The 18487-nt window shown below is 38.8% G+C and overlaps 3 protein-coding genes across 3 annotated transcripts; all 3 read right to left on the bottom strand.

Annotated features, from left to right (window-relative positions):
* Window positions 1–4447: 4447 nt before the first annotated feature.
* Window positions 4448–6589, bottom strand: LOC130090985 (serine/threonine-protein kinase pim-3-like). The gene is made up of 7 exons (XM_056258641.1): window positions 6565–6589; window positions 6014–6118; window positions 5578–5682; window positions 5388–5470; window positions 5223–5273; window positions 4775–5147; window positions 4448–4647 (listed from the first exon to the last, which is right to left on the bottom strand). The coding sequence occupies exons 1-7, from the start codon at window positions 6587–6589 to the stop codon at window positions 4463–4465; spliced, it is 927 nt and encodes a 308-aa protein (XP_056114616.1). The 3' UTR covers window positions 4448–4462.
* A 3663-nt stretch (window positions 6590–10252) lies between these two features.
* Window positions 10253–12379, bottom strand: LOC130090975 (serine/threonine-protein kinase pim-3-like). The gene is made up of 7 exons (XM_056258627.1): window positions 12355–12379; window positions 11804–11908; window positions 11368–11472; window positions 11178–11260; window positions 11013–11063; window positions 10565–10937; window positions 10253–10437 (listed from the first exon to the last, which is right to left on the bottom strand). The coding sequence occupies exons 1-7, from the start codon at window positions 12377–12379 to the stop codon at window positions 10253–10255; spliced, it is 927 nt and encodes a 308-aa protein (XP_056114602.1).
* A 3362-nt stretch (window positions 12380–15741) lies between these two features.
* LOC130090968 (serine/threonine-protein kinase pim-3-like) lies at window positions 15742–18156 on the bottom strand. Its single transcript, XM_056258617.1, has 8 exons — window positions 18132–18156; window positions 17581–17856; window positions 16955–17037; window positions 16790–16840; window positions 16342–16714; window positions 16041–16214; window positions 15861–15956; window positions 15742–15762 (listed from the first exon to the last, which is right to left on the bottom strand). Exons 1-7 carry the CDS (start codon window positions 18154–18156, stop codon window positions 15865–15867), a joined length of 1074 nt encoding a protein of 357 aa, XP_056114592.1. The 3' UTR covers window positions 15742–15762; window positions 15861–15864.
* Between the last annotated feature and the right edge of the window lie 331 nt (window positions 18157–18487).

The raw sequence follows: 18487 nt of genomic DNA, 5'->3' as shown, positions 1-18487 counted from the left end.
AGCTACTAGAAGATTAACGTCTGTCAGACAGGTTGCTCACGTCATGAAGCTTAGTTTGAGTCGGTTTGAGTCTGCGCGTCAGGAACGGAAGTGCTCAAAAATCGCTAAAAATGGGCTTCAACTGTCTCAACTGAGTTCCAATGAGATGACTCTGTCCACTTCTTATAGTGTCTATGGACCGTACGCGTCGAGTCGCACTGTTAAAATTCGCGCTCAACAGCGTCTGTGAACATAAAGCCTACCTACTTTGATTTGATTGGTCATCTCAAATATTCTGACATTGACGAGCATGTGACAGACCAATGAGGCTCAGATGAACACACACACATGAACACACACACCCTGTCCTCTGTTTCTGACGTGCTCTCTGCTCGGCGCCGCTGCGGATTGAAGACGAAGAACGCGCTGAATCCGATTATAACAAGACTGAAGCGAACACGAATTTGTGTAGCCTACATTAATCTCACATTTTTAGGGGGGCTAGGCAGAAGTTTAGGGGGGCTGAAGCCCCCCCTAAAAAGGGCCTAGCGACGCCCCTGCCACAGCCATTCAATTAGTTAAAGCTGCAGTCCGGCATTTTTCCTCTTTGTCGCCATCTCTGTTCGAAATCTGCAATTGCAGTCATTCGCGGAATTATCAACTTTACGTGAGTTGTAGTTCAACACCCTCGACACGGCACAGCGCGGATGAACACAGTGTTTGAGGAGAGTGTGCAGCTGTCAGTCACCGCGCCGATGTGGATATTGTCATTCAGAATCACAGATTATTCTTTTTGGAAGTATGACCAACATAAGAATTTTCACCGGGAAATGTCATCTGAACTAGTAAGAAACATTCACTTTTGTTCTGGTTCTGACATTGCAGTAAATCGCGCTGATTAAATCTAACAATTGCTGATAAGTTTTCATTTCACGCAAAACCGTGCAAAGTAGCTATACTATGTTCTCTAATTGTTAATGTTAACAACGTCAGCAAGCATTGCGTGACTACATCATGTAATGTCCTTCCGATATTATCCTTGTTTTCGCATGGGTCTGGTTGCAGTCTCTTTTTTTCTGTAGCCACTCCGAAGTCCGAACGAAGTCTTTTGCATTTTACAGCGGGTGAGTCTCTAGTTGTCACTGATGATGATCGTCGTTTGAACCTTTCTGGATCCGCCATCAAATTGATAAGTTTAATTATATCAAGTGCTGTGAGAAAAGGCTATAAATCTCTACCTCCAACATCCTCACACGCAATATAGCTTATACTAGCCGAGACTCCTTCTTTATGTGTACAGATGTGACGTAATGACGCAAAGACATGCTCGAATCTCCCGCGGAAATCCACCAGTACCACTAAAATTAAAAACATTATTACAAGCTTACCGTTTTGCATCGAGCTAAGGCAAGCAGATAGTTTTGAACACTGGCTGGTTATGTATTTTATCAAATATGTATTTTGGATAATTTTTAACCCAAAAAAAGCTACGGACAGCAGCTTTAAACAGTTTTCAAGCGTAAGAAAAGGCTGTGATTTCCAATAGCAGAAGAGATGCTGGACTTGTAGTACTTATTTTTCATAATACTATAACACTTTTAAAATAAACTTGCTTAAAAGATGTTTAATTAATCCAAATTTTGTCTGGGCTTTATTTACTTATTTTTTTGTTTTATTTTTTACCCCATATCATATCTTTAATGAAATTGGAGCTGGCCAGCATTTTATTGTAAAATATAATCATATTCCTAATAAACTGCCGCTCACATTATCTAATTTTCATCAGCAGGCTCTTCTTGCCTGGAAGTTAGGTTACATCCTCAATTTTTCACCACACAGAACTCTTTTCTGGAATAACTATTAAATTTGATTTGTTTCCTTCAGTTATAATCAGAGGAATAAATGTTATCCTTTCAGTATTTGATGATTCTTCTAATGTTTTTTTCTAATGTCCATTGCCACAGGCTCCATTCAGCTTGATAAGAGTCACTTATATAACCGGAGTCATATTAAAGAGTTTGCTTTGTTATTAAATGGATTTAGTATTTATGATAATAAATGTAATAATGAACATATTCAACATATTATAAATAAATAAAAAATGTAAAAGAATAACACATTGTCCGTAAAGGTAAATCCTATTTGAATGACTGGAGAATAGCAGTTGTTGTCCCATTAATACTTTATTCCCAACAAGACCAAACAAGTTCAATTTAATATATTGCACAAAATACACCCTGTCAATTTGACCAAATATGTTGATGTTCCTAGTCGTGATGAAACATTAATACATTTTTTCTTCTTCTTGTGAATTCATTCAGGGGATTTGTGTAACTTTAGTTAAACCCCCTTTTTTTGCCTAGTCTTTTATTTTAGTATTATTATTTTATTATTTATTAGATCTTATTTGCTATTATACTAATACCTCCAACAAGGCTAAGAAATATATATTCTCTCTTTTTTTATCCATAAACAAAAGTTTTTGTGGGCTCACTTCCTACTCTATTACTTTTTTTGATTAAGGTAGACTCTCTTCTCAAATCTTTTTCTTTTTCCTTCTGCTATGTAACATGTTTCCAAGTGTAACAGTTTCTTGAAACAATATGATACTTTCTATAGGCCTAATGATTGTTTTGATTAAGTTAGTTTGCTTTCTTGTTTTTGTTTAATAATTAGTATTTATCATTTACTCATCACGTGTAATTTGTTTTATTTTCTTTTTTTCCAATAATTTGTTTATTTTGTTCACGTTTACCCTTTTTGTGTATGTAGGTTTTTATATTTCATTATGTTTTTCTTCAGTTTGTTACATTTGAAAGTTTCTGTTGATTATCTTTAATGTTCTCCTGAACGTGTTTGTACATTTTCATCTGTTTATAATAAATAAATATAAATGTGGTTGCACTGGGGGAGCACGCATAATATGTTATGACCAAAATAATGAATAATAGAAGCTTGATTTATTTCTGGAAAAATCCTTTAGGCTTCTGTCTATCAATATCCCTGTACACCAAACAAAGTAGACACTTGGGTATGTTAGGCTATGTTTTCATCTTTACTTTTCTTTTTTGAACATGACAATGTGTTTTAAACTTCACAGACTTCACTGAATGAGCGCTGGTGTGCGCATGCGTGTCAAACCAATGGAGCGCAACAGAATGACAGAGCAATAATTCTGACTAAAAATATACATTTTATTGCCTTTTATTGGCTGTTAGGAATAAAATACTACATTGTATTTTTATGAAAACAGTAAAAGAGATTGTTGTAATGGTAATATAAAAATAAGAATAATATAATTACTATTTCCAGATAAGTAAATGTGTGATTTTGTTTTTCTGGGTTATGTTGGGCAAGTTTAAGAATGTAATGTTTATATTTTTGCATTTAATGTTTAGCATTGCCTATATAGTCACATTCACTATATTTGTTTAAAATTGTTTTAATTTACACATTGTTTTGAGGACAACATTGTGTAGGATGAAATAACTTGTATATATATAAATATAATATTTTTAAATTCGATTAATAAGACATAATCGACAGATTCATTGATTATCAAAATAATCATTGGTTGCAGCCCTAGTTACGACTCACTGATCATGGGTCTCTTGGTTTGCATGATGGGTTTAATTTAACTTAAGCTCTGGGTTTAATTTCTTCTGATTTTTTTTTTTTTTTTTCTATTCTATTTCTGATACTTGTTCCTTTTCCCTGTTGTAATAAATAAAACTCATTATGCTGATTTACACTCTGCAGTGCAATGACTTTCACGTTTCGACCTCTACTTCAAAGTACAAAATGTTAGTTATTGTTCTGAGCATAAAAAATGTCTTTAGTTTATAGATTAATTCTATTTGTCTATCTCCATCTACTGGACTTTTTGGATTTTTATTTTACTTGTCCTAATTTAAAAAATAAAACAAACACACATTATGCTAGTTTACACCTTGCCGCAGACTGTTATGCTTTTTTACACTCTGTCCCAATTTTTTCACACTTTGCTTTTTCTTATTGGGGTACAAACTACATGCTTTGCTATTTTCGACTAGCTGATCTCTGGCCCGGGCTCCGGTTTCTGCTGCCGCTGTGTGTTCAGCTCCTCCAGCATCCACACAGAACGGAGCAGAGGATGTAAACTGTAGTTCACGGTCCACTTCTCATTCTGTAGGTGATCAGGAAGATCTCTGCAGTTCCTGTGTCTCTCCAGCTCACCCTATACAAATGATCATAACTGTTTATCTACACTAATCCTAACAATACAATCCAAGCCATGTCTGCTGTGATTCAGATAAGTGTAATGTCACTGGCCACCTGTTCAGTGCAACCAAGGATGGCGCTCAATGTCGTCTAAACTGGGACGATCTCCTGCCGCGTCACTGAGACACCAGCTAATCAACTGACGGCACTCTGTTACACACAACACAGTCTTCAGGAACACAAAAGAACAAACTTATCCTGGGTTTCTACTTCTGAATGTTTGCTATCTCTTGCCTATAGACAGTTCTCTAGGGAAGAGCAGTCGGCTTTTGAAGGAGACCCTCCGTGCGGCTCTGAAGGGAAAGCACAGGATGTTGTAGAGCGTCACCCCCACTGACCAAACAGTAGCCGGTCCTGCATGATAGGAGTGCTGATCAAACCACTCAGGAGGAGCGTATTCACGACTACCTGAGAGACCCAAGAAGACCAGAAACATACACTGAAAAGGTTCCAGTCCAAACAAATTCTCTTTGTTTGATCTTCAAAAGTTCAGTAAACATCCACAGAACGTTTCCTGCTGTAACGCAAAACTAACCTGCATAGTATGTGTAGGCCGAGTCCTTTAGCAGGTCTCCACAACCAAAGTCCAGCAGCTTGATGTCATGGGACGCTGTGGCAATCAGCAGGTTCTCTGGCTTGACGTCCCGGTGCAGGACTCCGCGGCTCTCGCAGTGTTTCAGAGCGGTGATCAGCTGAACCAGCACTTTCTTGGCCAAGCTCTCATCCACACAGCCGTTCTCCTCGCAGAAACTCTGCAGATCTTGGCAGGGAACTGGCCGTTCCAGGATCATGCTGTAGCGACTGCGACGGTCAAACCACTCCACAAGCTGCAGGATGTTGGGGCAGGCAGGAGCTGAATTGACCCGGGTCATCAATGCCACCTCCAGCGGCAGCAGACCCTGACCTTCCTGCAGGGACAAAGGCTCCGTTATATCCAGGGCTGAACGAAACGGATGAAACAACAGATTCACACTGGAACTTACAACTTTCAGCCTCTCTTGGGTCCTGTCTTTAGAGACGTACTTGATGGCAACCTGTAGACGGATAAACCACAGTAAATCACACCTGCCTAATTGTGACAGATGACATTTACTGATATCAACATTTCTAAAGGCTGTCTGAACAAAGGAGGGAAGAAAATGTCTTACTGGCAGTCTGTCAGACCTGCGGATCCCAGCATACACAGAGCCGAATCCGCCTCGTCCCAGCAATGGGCCCTTCGCATATGCTTCTGTAACACATATGATCACAAGAAATGTCCTTAAGAGAACACATGTATCTAATGAAAAATCATTTAATAATTGAGCCATAACTTTTAAATGAAAAGCTTATTCTGACCTTTGCGAGAACGTTTAGCAGGTCTTTTAAACGAAGTGGATGGACGTCCATCATCTTGGCTCCTCTGGCTGCCGCTTTGCCTCTTCCTCTTCCTGTCAGCCTTACCTGTGGAAACAGAAAACACAGAAGACAGAGGTGCTAAATATCCAGGAAGCTCCCGGCTCAATGTCTGCGTCGGGTCTGGCAGCGGATCCTGATCGCCATCATCAGAACCGAGTCTCTCCTGACCAGCCGTCTGAGTGGAAGCGGCTCTGCTGGATCTGGAGCGGCCTGAGGATGGAATATTTCAGACATCAAAAAATGTTTTTTTATCAGTAATTAATGTCACCAGTCACATCAAATTATTACTTTATTATTTTCAACTTTTTATTTTCAATGACAAATCATTTAATTATTAACAGAGACGTAACTTTTTTTAATAAAAGCTTATTCTGACCTCTGCGAGAGCGTTTAGCAGGTCTTTTAAATGAAGTGGACGGACGTCCATCATCTTGGCTCCTCTGGCTGCCGCTTTGCCTCTTCCTCTTCCTGTCAGCCTTACCTGTGGAAACAGAAACAGAAAACACAGAAGACAGAGGTGCTAAATATCCAGGAAGCTCCTGGCTCAGTGTCTGCGTCTGGTCTGGCAGCGGATCCTGATCGCCATCATCAGAACCGAGTCTCTCCTGACCAGCCGTCTGAGTGGAAGCGGCTCTGCTGGATCTGGAGCGGCCTGAGGATGGAATATTTCAGACATCACATGGTAATGTTTTAATAATAATCAATATTTAATGCCAGTGGTCAATTAATAATTGTTACTAGTTCACGTTACTCAAATAGAAAAGTTTATTTCATATGCAAGGCATCGAATACATGTGATCACTTAGCTGGGAACATTTAGGGATCAAATTAGTTATCTCGCACAAGTTTCTTCACATTAAGTTAGTCAATCATTGCACCGGGTACAACATCATACCAAAACATACCAATAAAAAATTAAAGACTCACCTCCTCTTTCACCAATGTGAGCCATCGATATCCTCCTCCAACCTGCAATAAAAACAATACAAAAAAGAGAATACAAATCTCCCCAGAAATACTCCTCCTCCAAAGAAAAAAAGAAAAAAAGAAAAAGAAAGTATAAAATTAAATAAAAAATGAAATAAAACTCGAAACTCCTTCTAAAATCAGAAAAGAACAATCAAATAAAAGTTTTGAATATTTTAAAATAAGATATGAACTCTTTCAAAAGTAAAACTCTGTGATGAAAATATTCTCCGATCTCTTTCTAAAGTCTCCTCTCAGCAATCCTCCGAACAGCTTCAAAATACTCTGTAAAAGTCTCTTAATTCGCCTCGTCCGTCAACCATCAGATGGCGATCAGTGAAATTGTTGATATATGCAGTCAGAATTCAAAAAACGCGTCGCTATAGCAACTAAAATCGAATCGCTCATTGGCACAACACGCACGTGAAGTCGCGTGCGTGAGTACAGCAGAGCACGTGAGCGCACATCGAGCTTAATCTTTGACGTTTTCTTTAATACTTGTGAGATTTATTCAAATTCTGAACATATATGATTATTATTATTATTATTATTATTACAATCCGTGGAATTATTCGTGTAAAATCTTCGTCAAGCTAATTGCAAAAGCGTCCACTTCCCAAAGCTAATTTTCACTCACAGTCTAATGGAACCCAGTCATTGCTTCTGTCCAAAATGCGAGCAAAAAAGCTAAAGGGAGGATAAATTGGACGAGTGGCCACCCACTTATACACCTCATACGGATACTTGTTATAAAGATGTCTCTCTCAACAGGGAAAAAGTGGATATTTTTCATGAAGTTGGTTTGACGTTCGATATTCGCGTATTTAGGGACCGTCTCTAAAGTTACATGCGACATTGGTATAAACGTCTCTAACTTTTGCATTTGAAGACAATGACTTACAGTCATAAAACCAACTGTAAATTGTTCATCTAGGTCTCAGGTATGATGCACATCTTTTATATTTTTTATATTTATGACAATAAACTGTTAAATCACGTGTAAATATTGCTATGTATTTCACTACTGTATGGGGTCATACACAAAATATGACATCATTTAAAGCTCAATAGCATTTGAAGACAATGACTTACAGTAATAAACCAACTGTAAAGTGTTCATAGGTGTCAAATATGATGCACACCTTTTAGATTTTTGATATATATGACAATAAACTGTTAAATCATGTGTAAATATTGCTATGTATTTCACTGCTGTATGGGGTCATACACAAAATATGACATACTTTAAAGCTCAATAAAAAAAAATATGATACAAAATATCTTAATATATCAAACATGTTTATTTGTTTTTCTTCTTTTTTTTTCTGTCGGCTGCCAACCAAATAAATGCCTTTGACTCATTTTTGGTAATTGTAGGGAACTGTACAAATACCAATTACCAATCCACAATTATTTGCATATGCAGCACTCCCAGTCAACCTTTTGAACTCTCTTGAACTCCTTTTCGTGACATAGAAAGGCATGCCACATGGAACCACCTCTTGCAGCGGTGACATTCGATCTGTTAAAAGATAATAATAACCTTATCAAATTGCTCAGTAATCAATTAGTTTATCACTCAATTCCAATTCAATTTTCCAATGTTTTGTGACCTAATCTAAAGTGAGAACAATTTACTCATAATTACCAATTAAAATTTCTTTACTACGAGCTGATTAAACAATAACAATTGTGTGTGTACAAACACTCCACAGCTGTGCCAGTCTCGTTGTTTGGAATGGTTCATTTGTCCTCCATTCCATTTTATGTCCACCCAGTCATTTTTACTGAGACAGATTCTTCTCATCTTGAAGTACTCTCTAGGCAGTGTAAATAAAGAAAATCATTAAGATTCTAAATGTAAACAATGTTTGTGTTTGTTACTACTTTGTTGAGTCTAAATGTAGAGAAAGGTGACAAATCAGTTGCTGGTCTTCTACAGTGAGGGGTTTGTTTGATTGTTTCCCGCCTTGTAGGGTATTTTCCCGATCACATCCCCACTATTCTACCCTATATTGTCTTGTCAATTCTCTATGATCCCTACCCCAATAAAACAAAAATAGGCCATAAACCGAACAAAACAAAAATACAAATAAACAATAAAAACACATTCTTGTGGTTTATACTACTTTAAGTTTAATTGATTTAACCATATTTACCAAATTTTATTACAAAATCCAAACAATAAATGTTGTGAATCTTTTTTATTAAAGAGACTCGTTATCAATTTAAATGAATGTGCTGCATTGTGCTCTCTCTGTTTCCTTTACAGGCCATATAATTTGTTTATTAGTAAGGCAACAATATGCACTTTGCTTTAGTGCATTAAACACAAAATATGAGGGAAAAAGTGTTAAGCGAGTCAAAATGATTGACAGGATAACATTAAGCATTAAAACATTATGGCCTACTAAATTCCTATATATTTATATGGTAATTATTGTCTTTCTTATCTCACTTTACACTTAATGATTGTGAGATGCTTGCTATATACATTCAAAGTTAATAGGTACATTTGTTGTAAGTAAAAAATAATAATAACGTGTTTATAAAAACCTTATGAGAAGGCTAGTATACTTACACAATGTCAAAGACTCAAAAGCCTGTCATTTTATTCTTACAAACATAATTGAGGATCCAGAGATTTACAATATCTATTTCAAGTCTTTGGAACACTAACAGGAGGGATAGAAAATATGTATATTTTTAAATAATGTATAAAATATTTACATTTTCAAGATGATACCGAAGAGCACTGACAAACATTTTGGTCCAAAATCTCATTATGTGATATTTCATATTTAGTTTAATAAAGATCTTGTGATAGACGAGGGCACATCATGCAGTTTTTCTCAGTCGCTTTGGTACATTTCTCGAATCATCCTCGAAATTTGCAAAACAGTAAGTGCAATTCTCAAAACAATTCGTACAAATAGCAAAATACCATGGATTACCTGCAAAAGCCAGTCTCTTGCTCAAAATCCTTAGTTCATCTCTCAAAGGTAAATATCTGTGTCAATGAACATGTCAGCGCCATCAGAGTGACAAGTCCTTGTGTCATTGTGTACGGATAAGACTTGCTTAGTCATGTTGTCAATATAACAGTGTACTCTGGAGGGATGTTCTGATGTAAACTATGGATAAAGTTTTGATGACAATTATTGTAAATTGTAGGTTACACCTTAGTGTATGATTGCAAGAGACTGGACAAGATTCACATTTTGTGAAACCCGGGCTCCGGTTTCAGCTGCCGCTGTGTGTTCAGCTCCTCCCGCATCCACACAGAACGGAGCAGAGGATGTAAACTGTAGTTCATGGTCCACTTCTCTTTCTGTAGGTGATCAGGAAGATCTCTGCAGTCCCTGTGTCTCTCCAGCTCACCCTATACAAATGATCATAACTGTTTATCTACACTAATCCTAACAATACAATCCAAGCCATGTCTGCTGTGATTCAGATAAGTGTAATGTCACTGGCCACCTGTTCAGTGCAACCAAGGATGGCGCTCAATGTCGTCTAAACTGGGACGATCTCCTGCCGCGTCACTGAGACACCAGCTAATCAACTGACGGCACTCTGTTACACACAACACAGTCTTCAGGAACACAAAAGAACAAACTTATCCTGGGTTTCTACTTCTGAATGTTTGCTATCTCTTGCCTATAGACAGTTCTCTAGGGAAGAGCAGTCGGCTTTTGAAGGAGACCCTCCGTGCGGCTCTGAAGGGAAAGCACAGGATGTTGTAGAGCGTCACCCCCACTGACCAAACAGTAGCCGGTCCTGCATGATAGGAGTGCTGATCAAACCACTCAGGAGGAGCGTATTCACGACTACCTGAGAGACCCAAGAAGACCAGAAACATACACTGAAAAGGTTCCAGTCCAAACAAATTCTCTTTGTTTGATCTTCAAAAGTTCAGTAAACATCCTCAGAACGTTTCCTGCTGTAACGCAAAACTAACCTGCATAGTATGTGTAGGCCGAGTCCTTTAGCAGGTCTCCACAACCAAAGTCCAGCAGCTTGATGTCATGGGACGCTGTGGCAATCAGCAGGTTCTCTGGCTTGACGTCCCGGTGCAGGACTCCGCGGCTCTCGCAGTGTTTCAGAGCGGTGATCAGCTGAACCAGCACTTTCTTGGCCAAGCTCTCATCCACACAGCCGTTCTCCTCGCAGAAACTCTGCAGATCTTGGCAGGGAACTGGCCGTTCCAGGATCATGCTGTAGCGACTGCGACGGTCAAACCACTCCACAAGCTGCAGGACGTTGGGGCAGGCAGGAGCTGAATTGACCCGGGTCATCAATGCCACCTCCAGCGGCAGCAGACCCTGACCTTCCTGCAGGGACAAAGGCTCCGTTATATCCAGGGCTGAACGAAACGGATGAAACAACAGATTCACACTGGAACTTACAACTTTCAGCCTCTCTTGGGTCCTGTCTTTAGAGACGTACTTGATGGCAACCTGTAGACGAATAAACCACAGTAAATCACACCTGCCTAATTGTGACAGATGACATTTACTGATATCAACATTTCTAAAGGCTGTCTGAACAAAGGAGGGAAGAAAATGTCTTACTGGCAGTCTGTCAGACCTGCGGATCCCAGCATACACAGAGCCGAATCCGCCTCGTCCCAGCAATGGGCCCTTCGCATATGCTTCTGTAACACATATGATCACAAGAAATGTCCTTAAGAGAACACATGTATCTAATGAAAAATCATTTAATAATTGAGCCATAACTTTTAAATGAAAAGCTTATTCTGACCTTTGCGAGAACGTTTAGCAGGTCTTTTAAACGAAGTGGATGGACGTCCATCATCTTGGCTCCTCTGGCTGCCGCTTTGCCTCTTCCTCTTCCTGTCAGCCTTACCTGTGGAAACAGAAAACACAGAAGACAGAGGTGCTAAATATCCAGGAAGCTCCCGGCTCAATGTCTGCGTCGGGTCTGGCAGCGGATCCTGATCGCCATCATCAGAACCGAGTCTCTCCTGACCAGCCGTCTGAGTGGAAGCGGCTCTGCTGGATCTGGAGCGGCCTGAGGATGGAATATTTCAGACATCAAAAAATGTTTTTTTATCAGTAATTAATGTCACCAGTCACATCAAATTATTACTTTATTATTTTCAACTTTTTATTTTCAATGACAAATCATTTAATTATTAACAGAGACGTAACTTTTTTTAATAAAAGCTTATTCTGACCTCTGCGAGAGCGTTTAGCAGGTCTTTTAAATGAAGTGGACGGACGTCCATCATCTTGGCTCCTCTGGCTGCCGCTTTGCCTCTTCCTCTTCCTGTCAGCCTTACCTGTGGAAACAGAAACAGAAAACACAGAAGACAGAGGTGCTAAATATCCAGGAAGCTCCTGGCTCAGTGTCTGCGTCGGGTCTGGCAGCGGATCCTGATCGCCATCATCAGAACCGAGTCTCTCCTGACCAGCCGTCTGAGTGGAAGCGGCTCTGCTGGATCTGGAGCGGCCTGAGGATGGAATATTTCAGACATCACATGGTAATGTTTTAATAATAATCAATATTTAATGCCAGTGGTCAATTAATAATTGTTACTAGTTCACGTTACTCAAATAGAAAAGTTTATTTCATATGCAAGGCATCGAATACATGTGATCACTTAGCTGGGAACATTTAGGGATCAAATTAGTTATCTCGCACAAGTTTCTTCACATTAAGTTAGTCAATCATTGTACCGGGTACAACATCATACCAAAACATACCAATAAAAAATTAAAGACTCACCTCCTCTTTCACCAATGTGAGCCATCGATATCCTCCTCCAACCTGCAATAAAAACAATACAAAAAAGAGAATACAAATCTCCCCAGAAATACTCCTCCTCCAAATAAAAAAATAAAAAAAGAAAGTATAAAATTAAATAAAAAATGAAATAAAACTCGAAACTCCTTCTAAAATCAGAAAAGAACAATCAAATAAAAGTTTTGAATATTTTAAAATAAGATATGAACTCTTTCAAAAGTAAAACTCTGTGATGAAAATATTCTCCGATCTCTTTCTAAAGTCTCCTCTCAGCAATCCTCCGAACAGCTTCAAAATACTCTGTAAAAGTCTCTTAATTCGCCTCGTCCGTCAACCATCAGATGGCGATCAGTGAAATTGTTGATATATGCAGTCAGAATTCAAAAAACGCGTCGCTATAGCAACTAAAATCGAATCGCTCATTGGCACAACACGCACGTGAAGTCGCGTGCGTGAGTACAGCAGAGCACGTGAGCGCACATCGAGCTTAATCTTTGACGTTTTCTTTAATACTTGTGAGATTTATTCAAATTCTGAACATATATTATTATTATTATTATTATTACAATCCGTGGAATTATTCGTGTAAAATCTTCGTCAAGCTAATTGCAAAAGCGTCCACTTCCCAAAGCTAATTTTCACTCACAGTCTAATGGAACCCAGTCATTGCTTCTGTCCAAAATGCGAGCAAAAAAGCTAAAGGGAGGATAAATTGGACGAGTGGCCACCCACTTATACACCTCATACGGATACTTGTTATAAAGATGTCTCTCTCAACAGGGAAAAAGTGGATATTTTTCATGAAGTTGGTTTGACGTTCGATATTCGCGTATTTAGTCGCGTCTCTAAAGTTACATGCGACATTGGTATAAACGTCTCTAACTTTTGCATTTGAAGACAATGACTTACAGTCATAAAACCAACTGTAAATTGTTCATCTAGGTCTCAGGTATGATGCACATCTTTTATATTTTTTATATTTATGACAATAAACTGTTAAATCACGTGTAAATATTGCTATGTATTTCACTACTGTATGGGGTCATACACAAAATATGACATCATTTAAAGCTCAATAGCATTTGAAGACAATGACTTACAGTAATAAACCAACTGTAAAGTGTTCATAGGTGTCAAATATGATGCACACCTTTTAGATTTTTGATATATATGACAATAAACTGTTAAATCATGTGTAAATATTGCTATGTATTTCACTGCTGTATGGGGTCATACACAAAATATGACATACTTTAAAGCTCAATAAAAAAAAATATGATACAAAATATCTTAATATATCAAACATGTTTATTTGTTTTTCTTCTTTTTTTTTCTGTCGGCTGCCAACCAAATAAATGCCTTTGACTCATTTTTGGTAATTGTAGGGAACTGTACAAATACCAATTACCAATCCACAATTATTTGCATATGCAGCACTCCCAGTCAACCTTTTGAACTCTCTTGAACTCCTTTTCGTGACATAGAAAGGCATGCCACATGGAACCACCTCTTGCAGCAGTGACATTCGATCTGTTAAAAGATAATAATAACCTTATCAAATTGCTCAGTAATCAATTAGTTTATCACTCAATTCCAATTCAATTTTCCAATGTTTTGTGACCTAATCTAAAGTGAGAACAATTTACTCATAATTACCAATTAAAATGTATTTACTACGAGCTGATTAAACAATAACAATTGTGTGTGTACAAACACTCCACAGCTGTGCCAGTCTCGTTGTTTGGAATGGTTCATTTGTCCTCCATTCCATTTTATGTCCACCCAGTCATTTTTACTGAGACAGATTCTTCTCATCTTGAAGTACTCTCTAGGCAGTGTAAATAAAGAAAATCATTAAGATTCTAAATGTAAACAATATTTGTGTTTGTTACTACTTTGTTGAGTCTAAATGTAGAGAAAGGTGACAAATCAGTTGCTGGTCTTCTACAGTGAGGGGTTTGTTTGATTGTTTCCCGCCTTGTAGGGTATTTTCCCGATCACATCCCCACTATTCTACCCTATATTGTCTTGTCAATTCTCCATGATCCCTACCCCAATAAAACAAAAATAGGCCATAAACCGAACAAAACAAAAATACAAATAAACAATAAAAACACATTATTGTGGTTTATACTACTTTAAGTTTAATTGATTTAACCATATTTACCAAATTTTATTACAAAATACAAACAATAAATGTTGTGAATCTTTTTTATTAAAGAGACTCGTTATCAATTTAAATGAATGTGCTGCATTGTGCTCTCTCTGTTTCCTTTACAGGCCATATAATTTGTTTATTAGTAAGGCAACAATATGCACTTTGCTTTAGTGCATTAAACACAAAATATGAGGGAAAAAGTGTTAAGCGAGTCAAAATGATTGACAGGATAACATTAAGCATTAAAACATTATGGCCTACTAAATTCCTATATATTTATATGGTAATTATTGTCTTTCTTATCTCACTTTACACTTAATGATTGTGAGATGCTTGCTATATACATTCAAAGTTAATAGGTACATTTGTTGTAAGTAAAAAATAATAATAACGTGTTTATAAAAACCTTATGAGAAGGCTAGTATACTTACACAATGTCAAAGACTCAAAAGCCTGTCATTTTATTCTTACAAACATAATTGAGGATCCAGAGATTTACAATATCTATTTCAAGTCTTTGGAACACTAACAGGAGGGATAGAAAATATGTATATTTTTAAATAATGTATAAAATATTTACATTTTCAAGATGATACCGAAGAGCACTGACAAACATTTTGGTCCAAAATCTCATTATGTGATATTTCATATTTAGTTTAATAAAGATCTTGTGATAGACGAGGGCACATCATGCAGTTTTTCTTAGTCGCTTTGGTACATTTCTCTAATCATCCTCGAAATTTGCAAAACAGTAAGTGCAATTCTCAAAACAATTCGTACAAATAGCAAAATACCATGGATTACCTGCAAAAGCCAGTCTCTTGCTCAAAATCCTTAGTTCATCTCTCAAAGGTAAATATCTGTGTCAATGAACATGTCAGCGCCATCAGAGTGACAAGTCCTTGTGTCATTGTGTACGGATAAGACTTGCTTAGTCATGTTGTCAATATAACAGTGTACTCTGGACGGATGTTCTGATGTAAACTATGGATAAAGTTTTGATGACAATTATTGTAAATTGTAGGTTACACCTTAGTGTATGATTGCAAGAGACTGGACAAGATTCACATTTTGTGAAACCCGGGCTCCGGTTTCAGCTGCCGCTGTGTGTTCAGCTCCTCCCGCATCCACACAGAACGGAGCAGAGGATGTAAACTGTAGTTCATGGTCCACTTCTCTTTCTGTAGGTGATCAGGAAGATCTCTGCAGTCCCTGTGTCTCTCCAGCTCACCCTATACAAATGATCATAACTGTTTATCTACACTAATCCTAACAATACAATCCAAGCCATGTCTGCTGTGATTCAGATAAGTGTAATGTCACTGGCCACCTGTTCAGTGCAACCAAGGATGGCGCTCAATGTCGTCTAAACTGGGACGATCTCCTGCCGCGTCACTGAGACACCAGCTAATCAACTGACGGCACTCTGTTACACACAACACAGTCTTCAGGAACACAAAAGAACAAACTTATCCTGGGTTTCTACTTCTGAATGTTTGCTATCTCTTGCCTATAGACAGTTCTCTAGGGAAGAGCAGTCGGCTTTTGAAGGAGACCCTCCGTGCGGCTCTGAAGGGAAAGCACAGGATGTTGTAGAGCGTCACCCCCACTGACCAAACAGTAGCCGGTCCTGCATGATAGGAGTGCTGATCAAACCACTCAGGAGGAGCGTATTCACGACTACCTGAGAGACCCAAGAAGACCAGAAACATACACTGAAAAGGTTCCAGTCCAAACAAATTCTCTTTGTTTGATCTTCAAAAGTTCAGTAAACATCCACAGAACGTTTCCTGCTGTAACGCAAAACTAACCTGCATAGTATGTGTAGGCCGAGTCCTTTAGCAGGTCTCCACAACCAAAGTCCAGCAGCTTGATGTCATGGGACGCTGTGGCAATCAGCAGGTTCTCTGGCTTGACGTCCCGGTGCAGGACTCCGCGGCTCTCGCAGTGTTTCAGAGCGGTGATCAGCTGAACCAGCACTTTCTTGGCCAAGCTCTCATCCACACAGCCGTTCTCCTCGCAGAAACTCTGCAGATCTTGGCAGGGAACTGGCCGTTCCAGGATCATGCTGTAGCGACTGCGACGGTCAAACCACTCCACAAGCTGCAGGACGTTGGGGCAGGCAGGAGCTGAATTGACCCGGGTCATCAATGCCACCTCCAGCGGCAGCAGACCCTGACCTTCCTGCAGGGACAAAGGCTCCGTTATATCCAGGGCTGAACGAAACGGATGAAACAACAGATTCACACTGGAACTTACAACTTTCAGCCTCTCTTGGGTCCTGTCTTTAGAGACGTACTTGATGGCAACCTGTAGACGGATAAACCACAGTAAATCACACCTGCCTAATTGTGACAGATGACATTTACTGATATCAACATTTCTAAAGGCTGTCTGAACAAAGGAGGGAAGAAAATGTCTTACTGGCAGTCTGTCAGACCTGCGGATCCCAGCATACACAGAGCCGAATCCGCCTCGTCCCAGCAATGGGCCCTTCGCATATGCTTCTGTAACACATATGATCACAAGAAATGTCCTTAAGAGAACACATGTATCTAATGAAAAATCATTTAATAATTGAGCCATAACTTTTAAATGAAAAGCTTATTCTGACCTTTGCGAGAACGTTTAGCAGGTCTTTTAAACGAAGTGGACGGACGTCCATCATCTTGGCTCCTCTGGCTGCCGCTTTGCCTCTTCCTCTTCCTGTCAGCCTTACCTGTGGAAACAGAAAACACAGAAGACAGAGGTGCTAAATATCCAGGAAGCTCCCGGCTCAATGTCTGCGTCGGGTCTGGCAGCGGATCCTGATCGCCATCATCAGAACCGAGTCTCTCCTGACCAGCCGTCTGAGTGGAAGCGGCTCTGCTGGATCTGGAGCGGCCTGAGGATGGAATATTTCAGACATCAAAAAATGTTTTTTTATCAGTAATTAATGTCACCAGTCACATCAAATTATTACTTTATTATTTTCAACTTTTTATTTTCAATGACAAATCATTTAATTATTAACAGAGACGTAACTTTTTTTAATAAAAGCTTATTCTGACCTCTGCGAGAGCGTTTAGCAGGTCTTTTAAATGAAGTGGACGGACGTCCATCATCTTGGCTCCTCTGGCTGCCGCTTTGCCTCTTCCTCTTCCTGTCAGCCTTACCTGTGGAAACAGAAACAGAAAACACAGAAGACAGAGGTGCTAAATATCCAGGAAGCTCCTGGCTCAGTGTCTGCGTCGGGTCTGGCAGCGGATCCTGATCGCCATCATCAGAACCGAGTCTCTCCTGACCAGCCGTCTGAGTGGAAGCGGCTCTGCTGGATCTGGAGCGGCCTGAGGATGGAATATTTCAGACATCACATGGTAATGTTTTAATAATAATCAATATTTAATGCCAGTGGTCAATTAATAATTGTTACTAGTTAACGTTACTCAAATAGAAAAGTTTATTTCATATGCAAGGCATCGAATACATGTGATCACTTAGCTGGGAACATTTAGGGATCAAATTAGTTATCTCGCACAAGTTTCTTCACATTAAGTTAGTCAATCATTGTACCGGGTACAACATCATACCAAAACATACCAATAAAAAATTAAAGACTCACCTCCTCTTTCACCAATGTGAGCCATCGATATCCTCCTCCAACCTGCAATAAAAACAATACAAAAAAGAGAATACAAATCTCCCCAGAAATACTCCTCCTCCAAATAAAAAAATAAAAAGAAAGTATAAAATTAAATAAAAAATGAAATAAAACTCGAAACTCCTTCTAAAATCAGAAAAGAACAATCAAATAAAAGTTTTGAATATTTTAAAATAAGATATGAACTCTTTCAAAAGTAAAACTGTGTGATGAAAATATTCTCCGATCTCTTTCTAAAGTCTCCTCTCAGCAATCCTCCGAACAGCTTCAAAATACTCTGTAAAAGTCTCTTAATTCGCCTCGTCCGTCAACCATCA

This window comes from Rhinichthys klamathensis, unplaced genomic scaffold, assembly GCF_029890125.1.
Source record: "Rhinichthys klamathensis goyatoka isolate OS25496 unplaced genomic scaffold, OSU_Roscu_1.1 h1tg000006l_1, whole genome shotgun sequence".
NCBI lineage: Eukaryota > Metazoa > Chordata > Actinopteri > Cypriniformes > Leuciscidae > Rhinichthys > Rhinichthys klamathensis.
The sequence above is the reverse complement of the archived record's forward strand: the minus strand, read 5'-3'. Positions and strand labels throughout refer to the sequence as shown.

Excerpts from the sequence above, each read along its gene's own strand:
- LOC130090985 (XM_056258641.1), bottom strand. The coding sequence starts at position 6,589 with ATGGCTCACATTGGTGAAAGAGGAG. Across the intron at positions 6,119-6,564 it reads TCACATTGGTGAAAGAGGAG|GTAAGGCTGACAGGAAGAGG; the intron begins GTGAGTCTTTAA and ends CTGTTTCCACAG. Across the intron at positions 4,648-4,774 it reads GGCCTACACATACTATGCAG|GTAGTCGTGAATACGCTCCT; the intron begins GTTAGTTTTGCG and ends TGGGTCTCTCAG.
- LOC130090975 (XM_056258627.1), bottom strand. The coding sequence starts at position 12,379 with ATGGCTCACATTGGTGAAAGAGGAG. Across the intron at positions 11,473-11,803 it reads TGCTAAACGCTCTCGCAGAG|GTAAGGCTGACAGGAAGAGG; the intron begins GTCAGAATAAGC and ends CTGTTTCCACAG. Across the intron at positions 10,438-10,564 it reads GGCCTACACATACTATGCAG|GTAGTCGTGAATACGCTCCT; the intron begins GTTAGTTTTGCG and ends TGGGTCTCTCAG.
- LOC130090968 (XM_056258617.1), bottom strand. The coding sequence starts at position 18,156 with ATGGCTCACATTGGTGAAAGAGGAG. Across the intron at positions 17,857-18,131 it reads TCACATTGGTGAAAGAGGAG|GCCGCTCCAGATCCAGCAGA; the intron begins GTGAGTCTTTAA and ends TTCCATCCTCAG. Across the intron at positions 15,957-16,040 it reads CCCTAGAGAACTGTCTATAG|AGTGCCGTCAGTTGATTAGC; the intron begins GCAAGAGATAGC and ends TGTGTGTAACAG.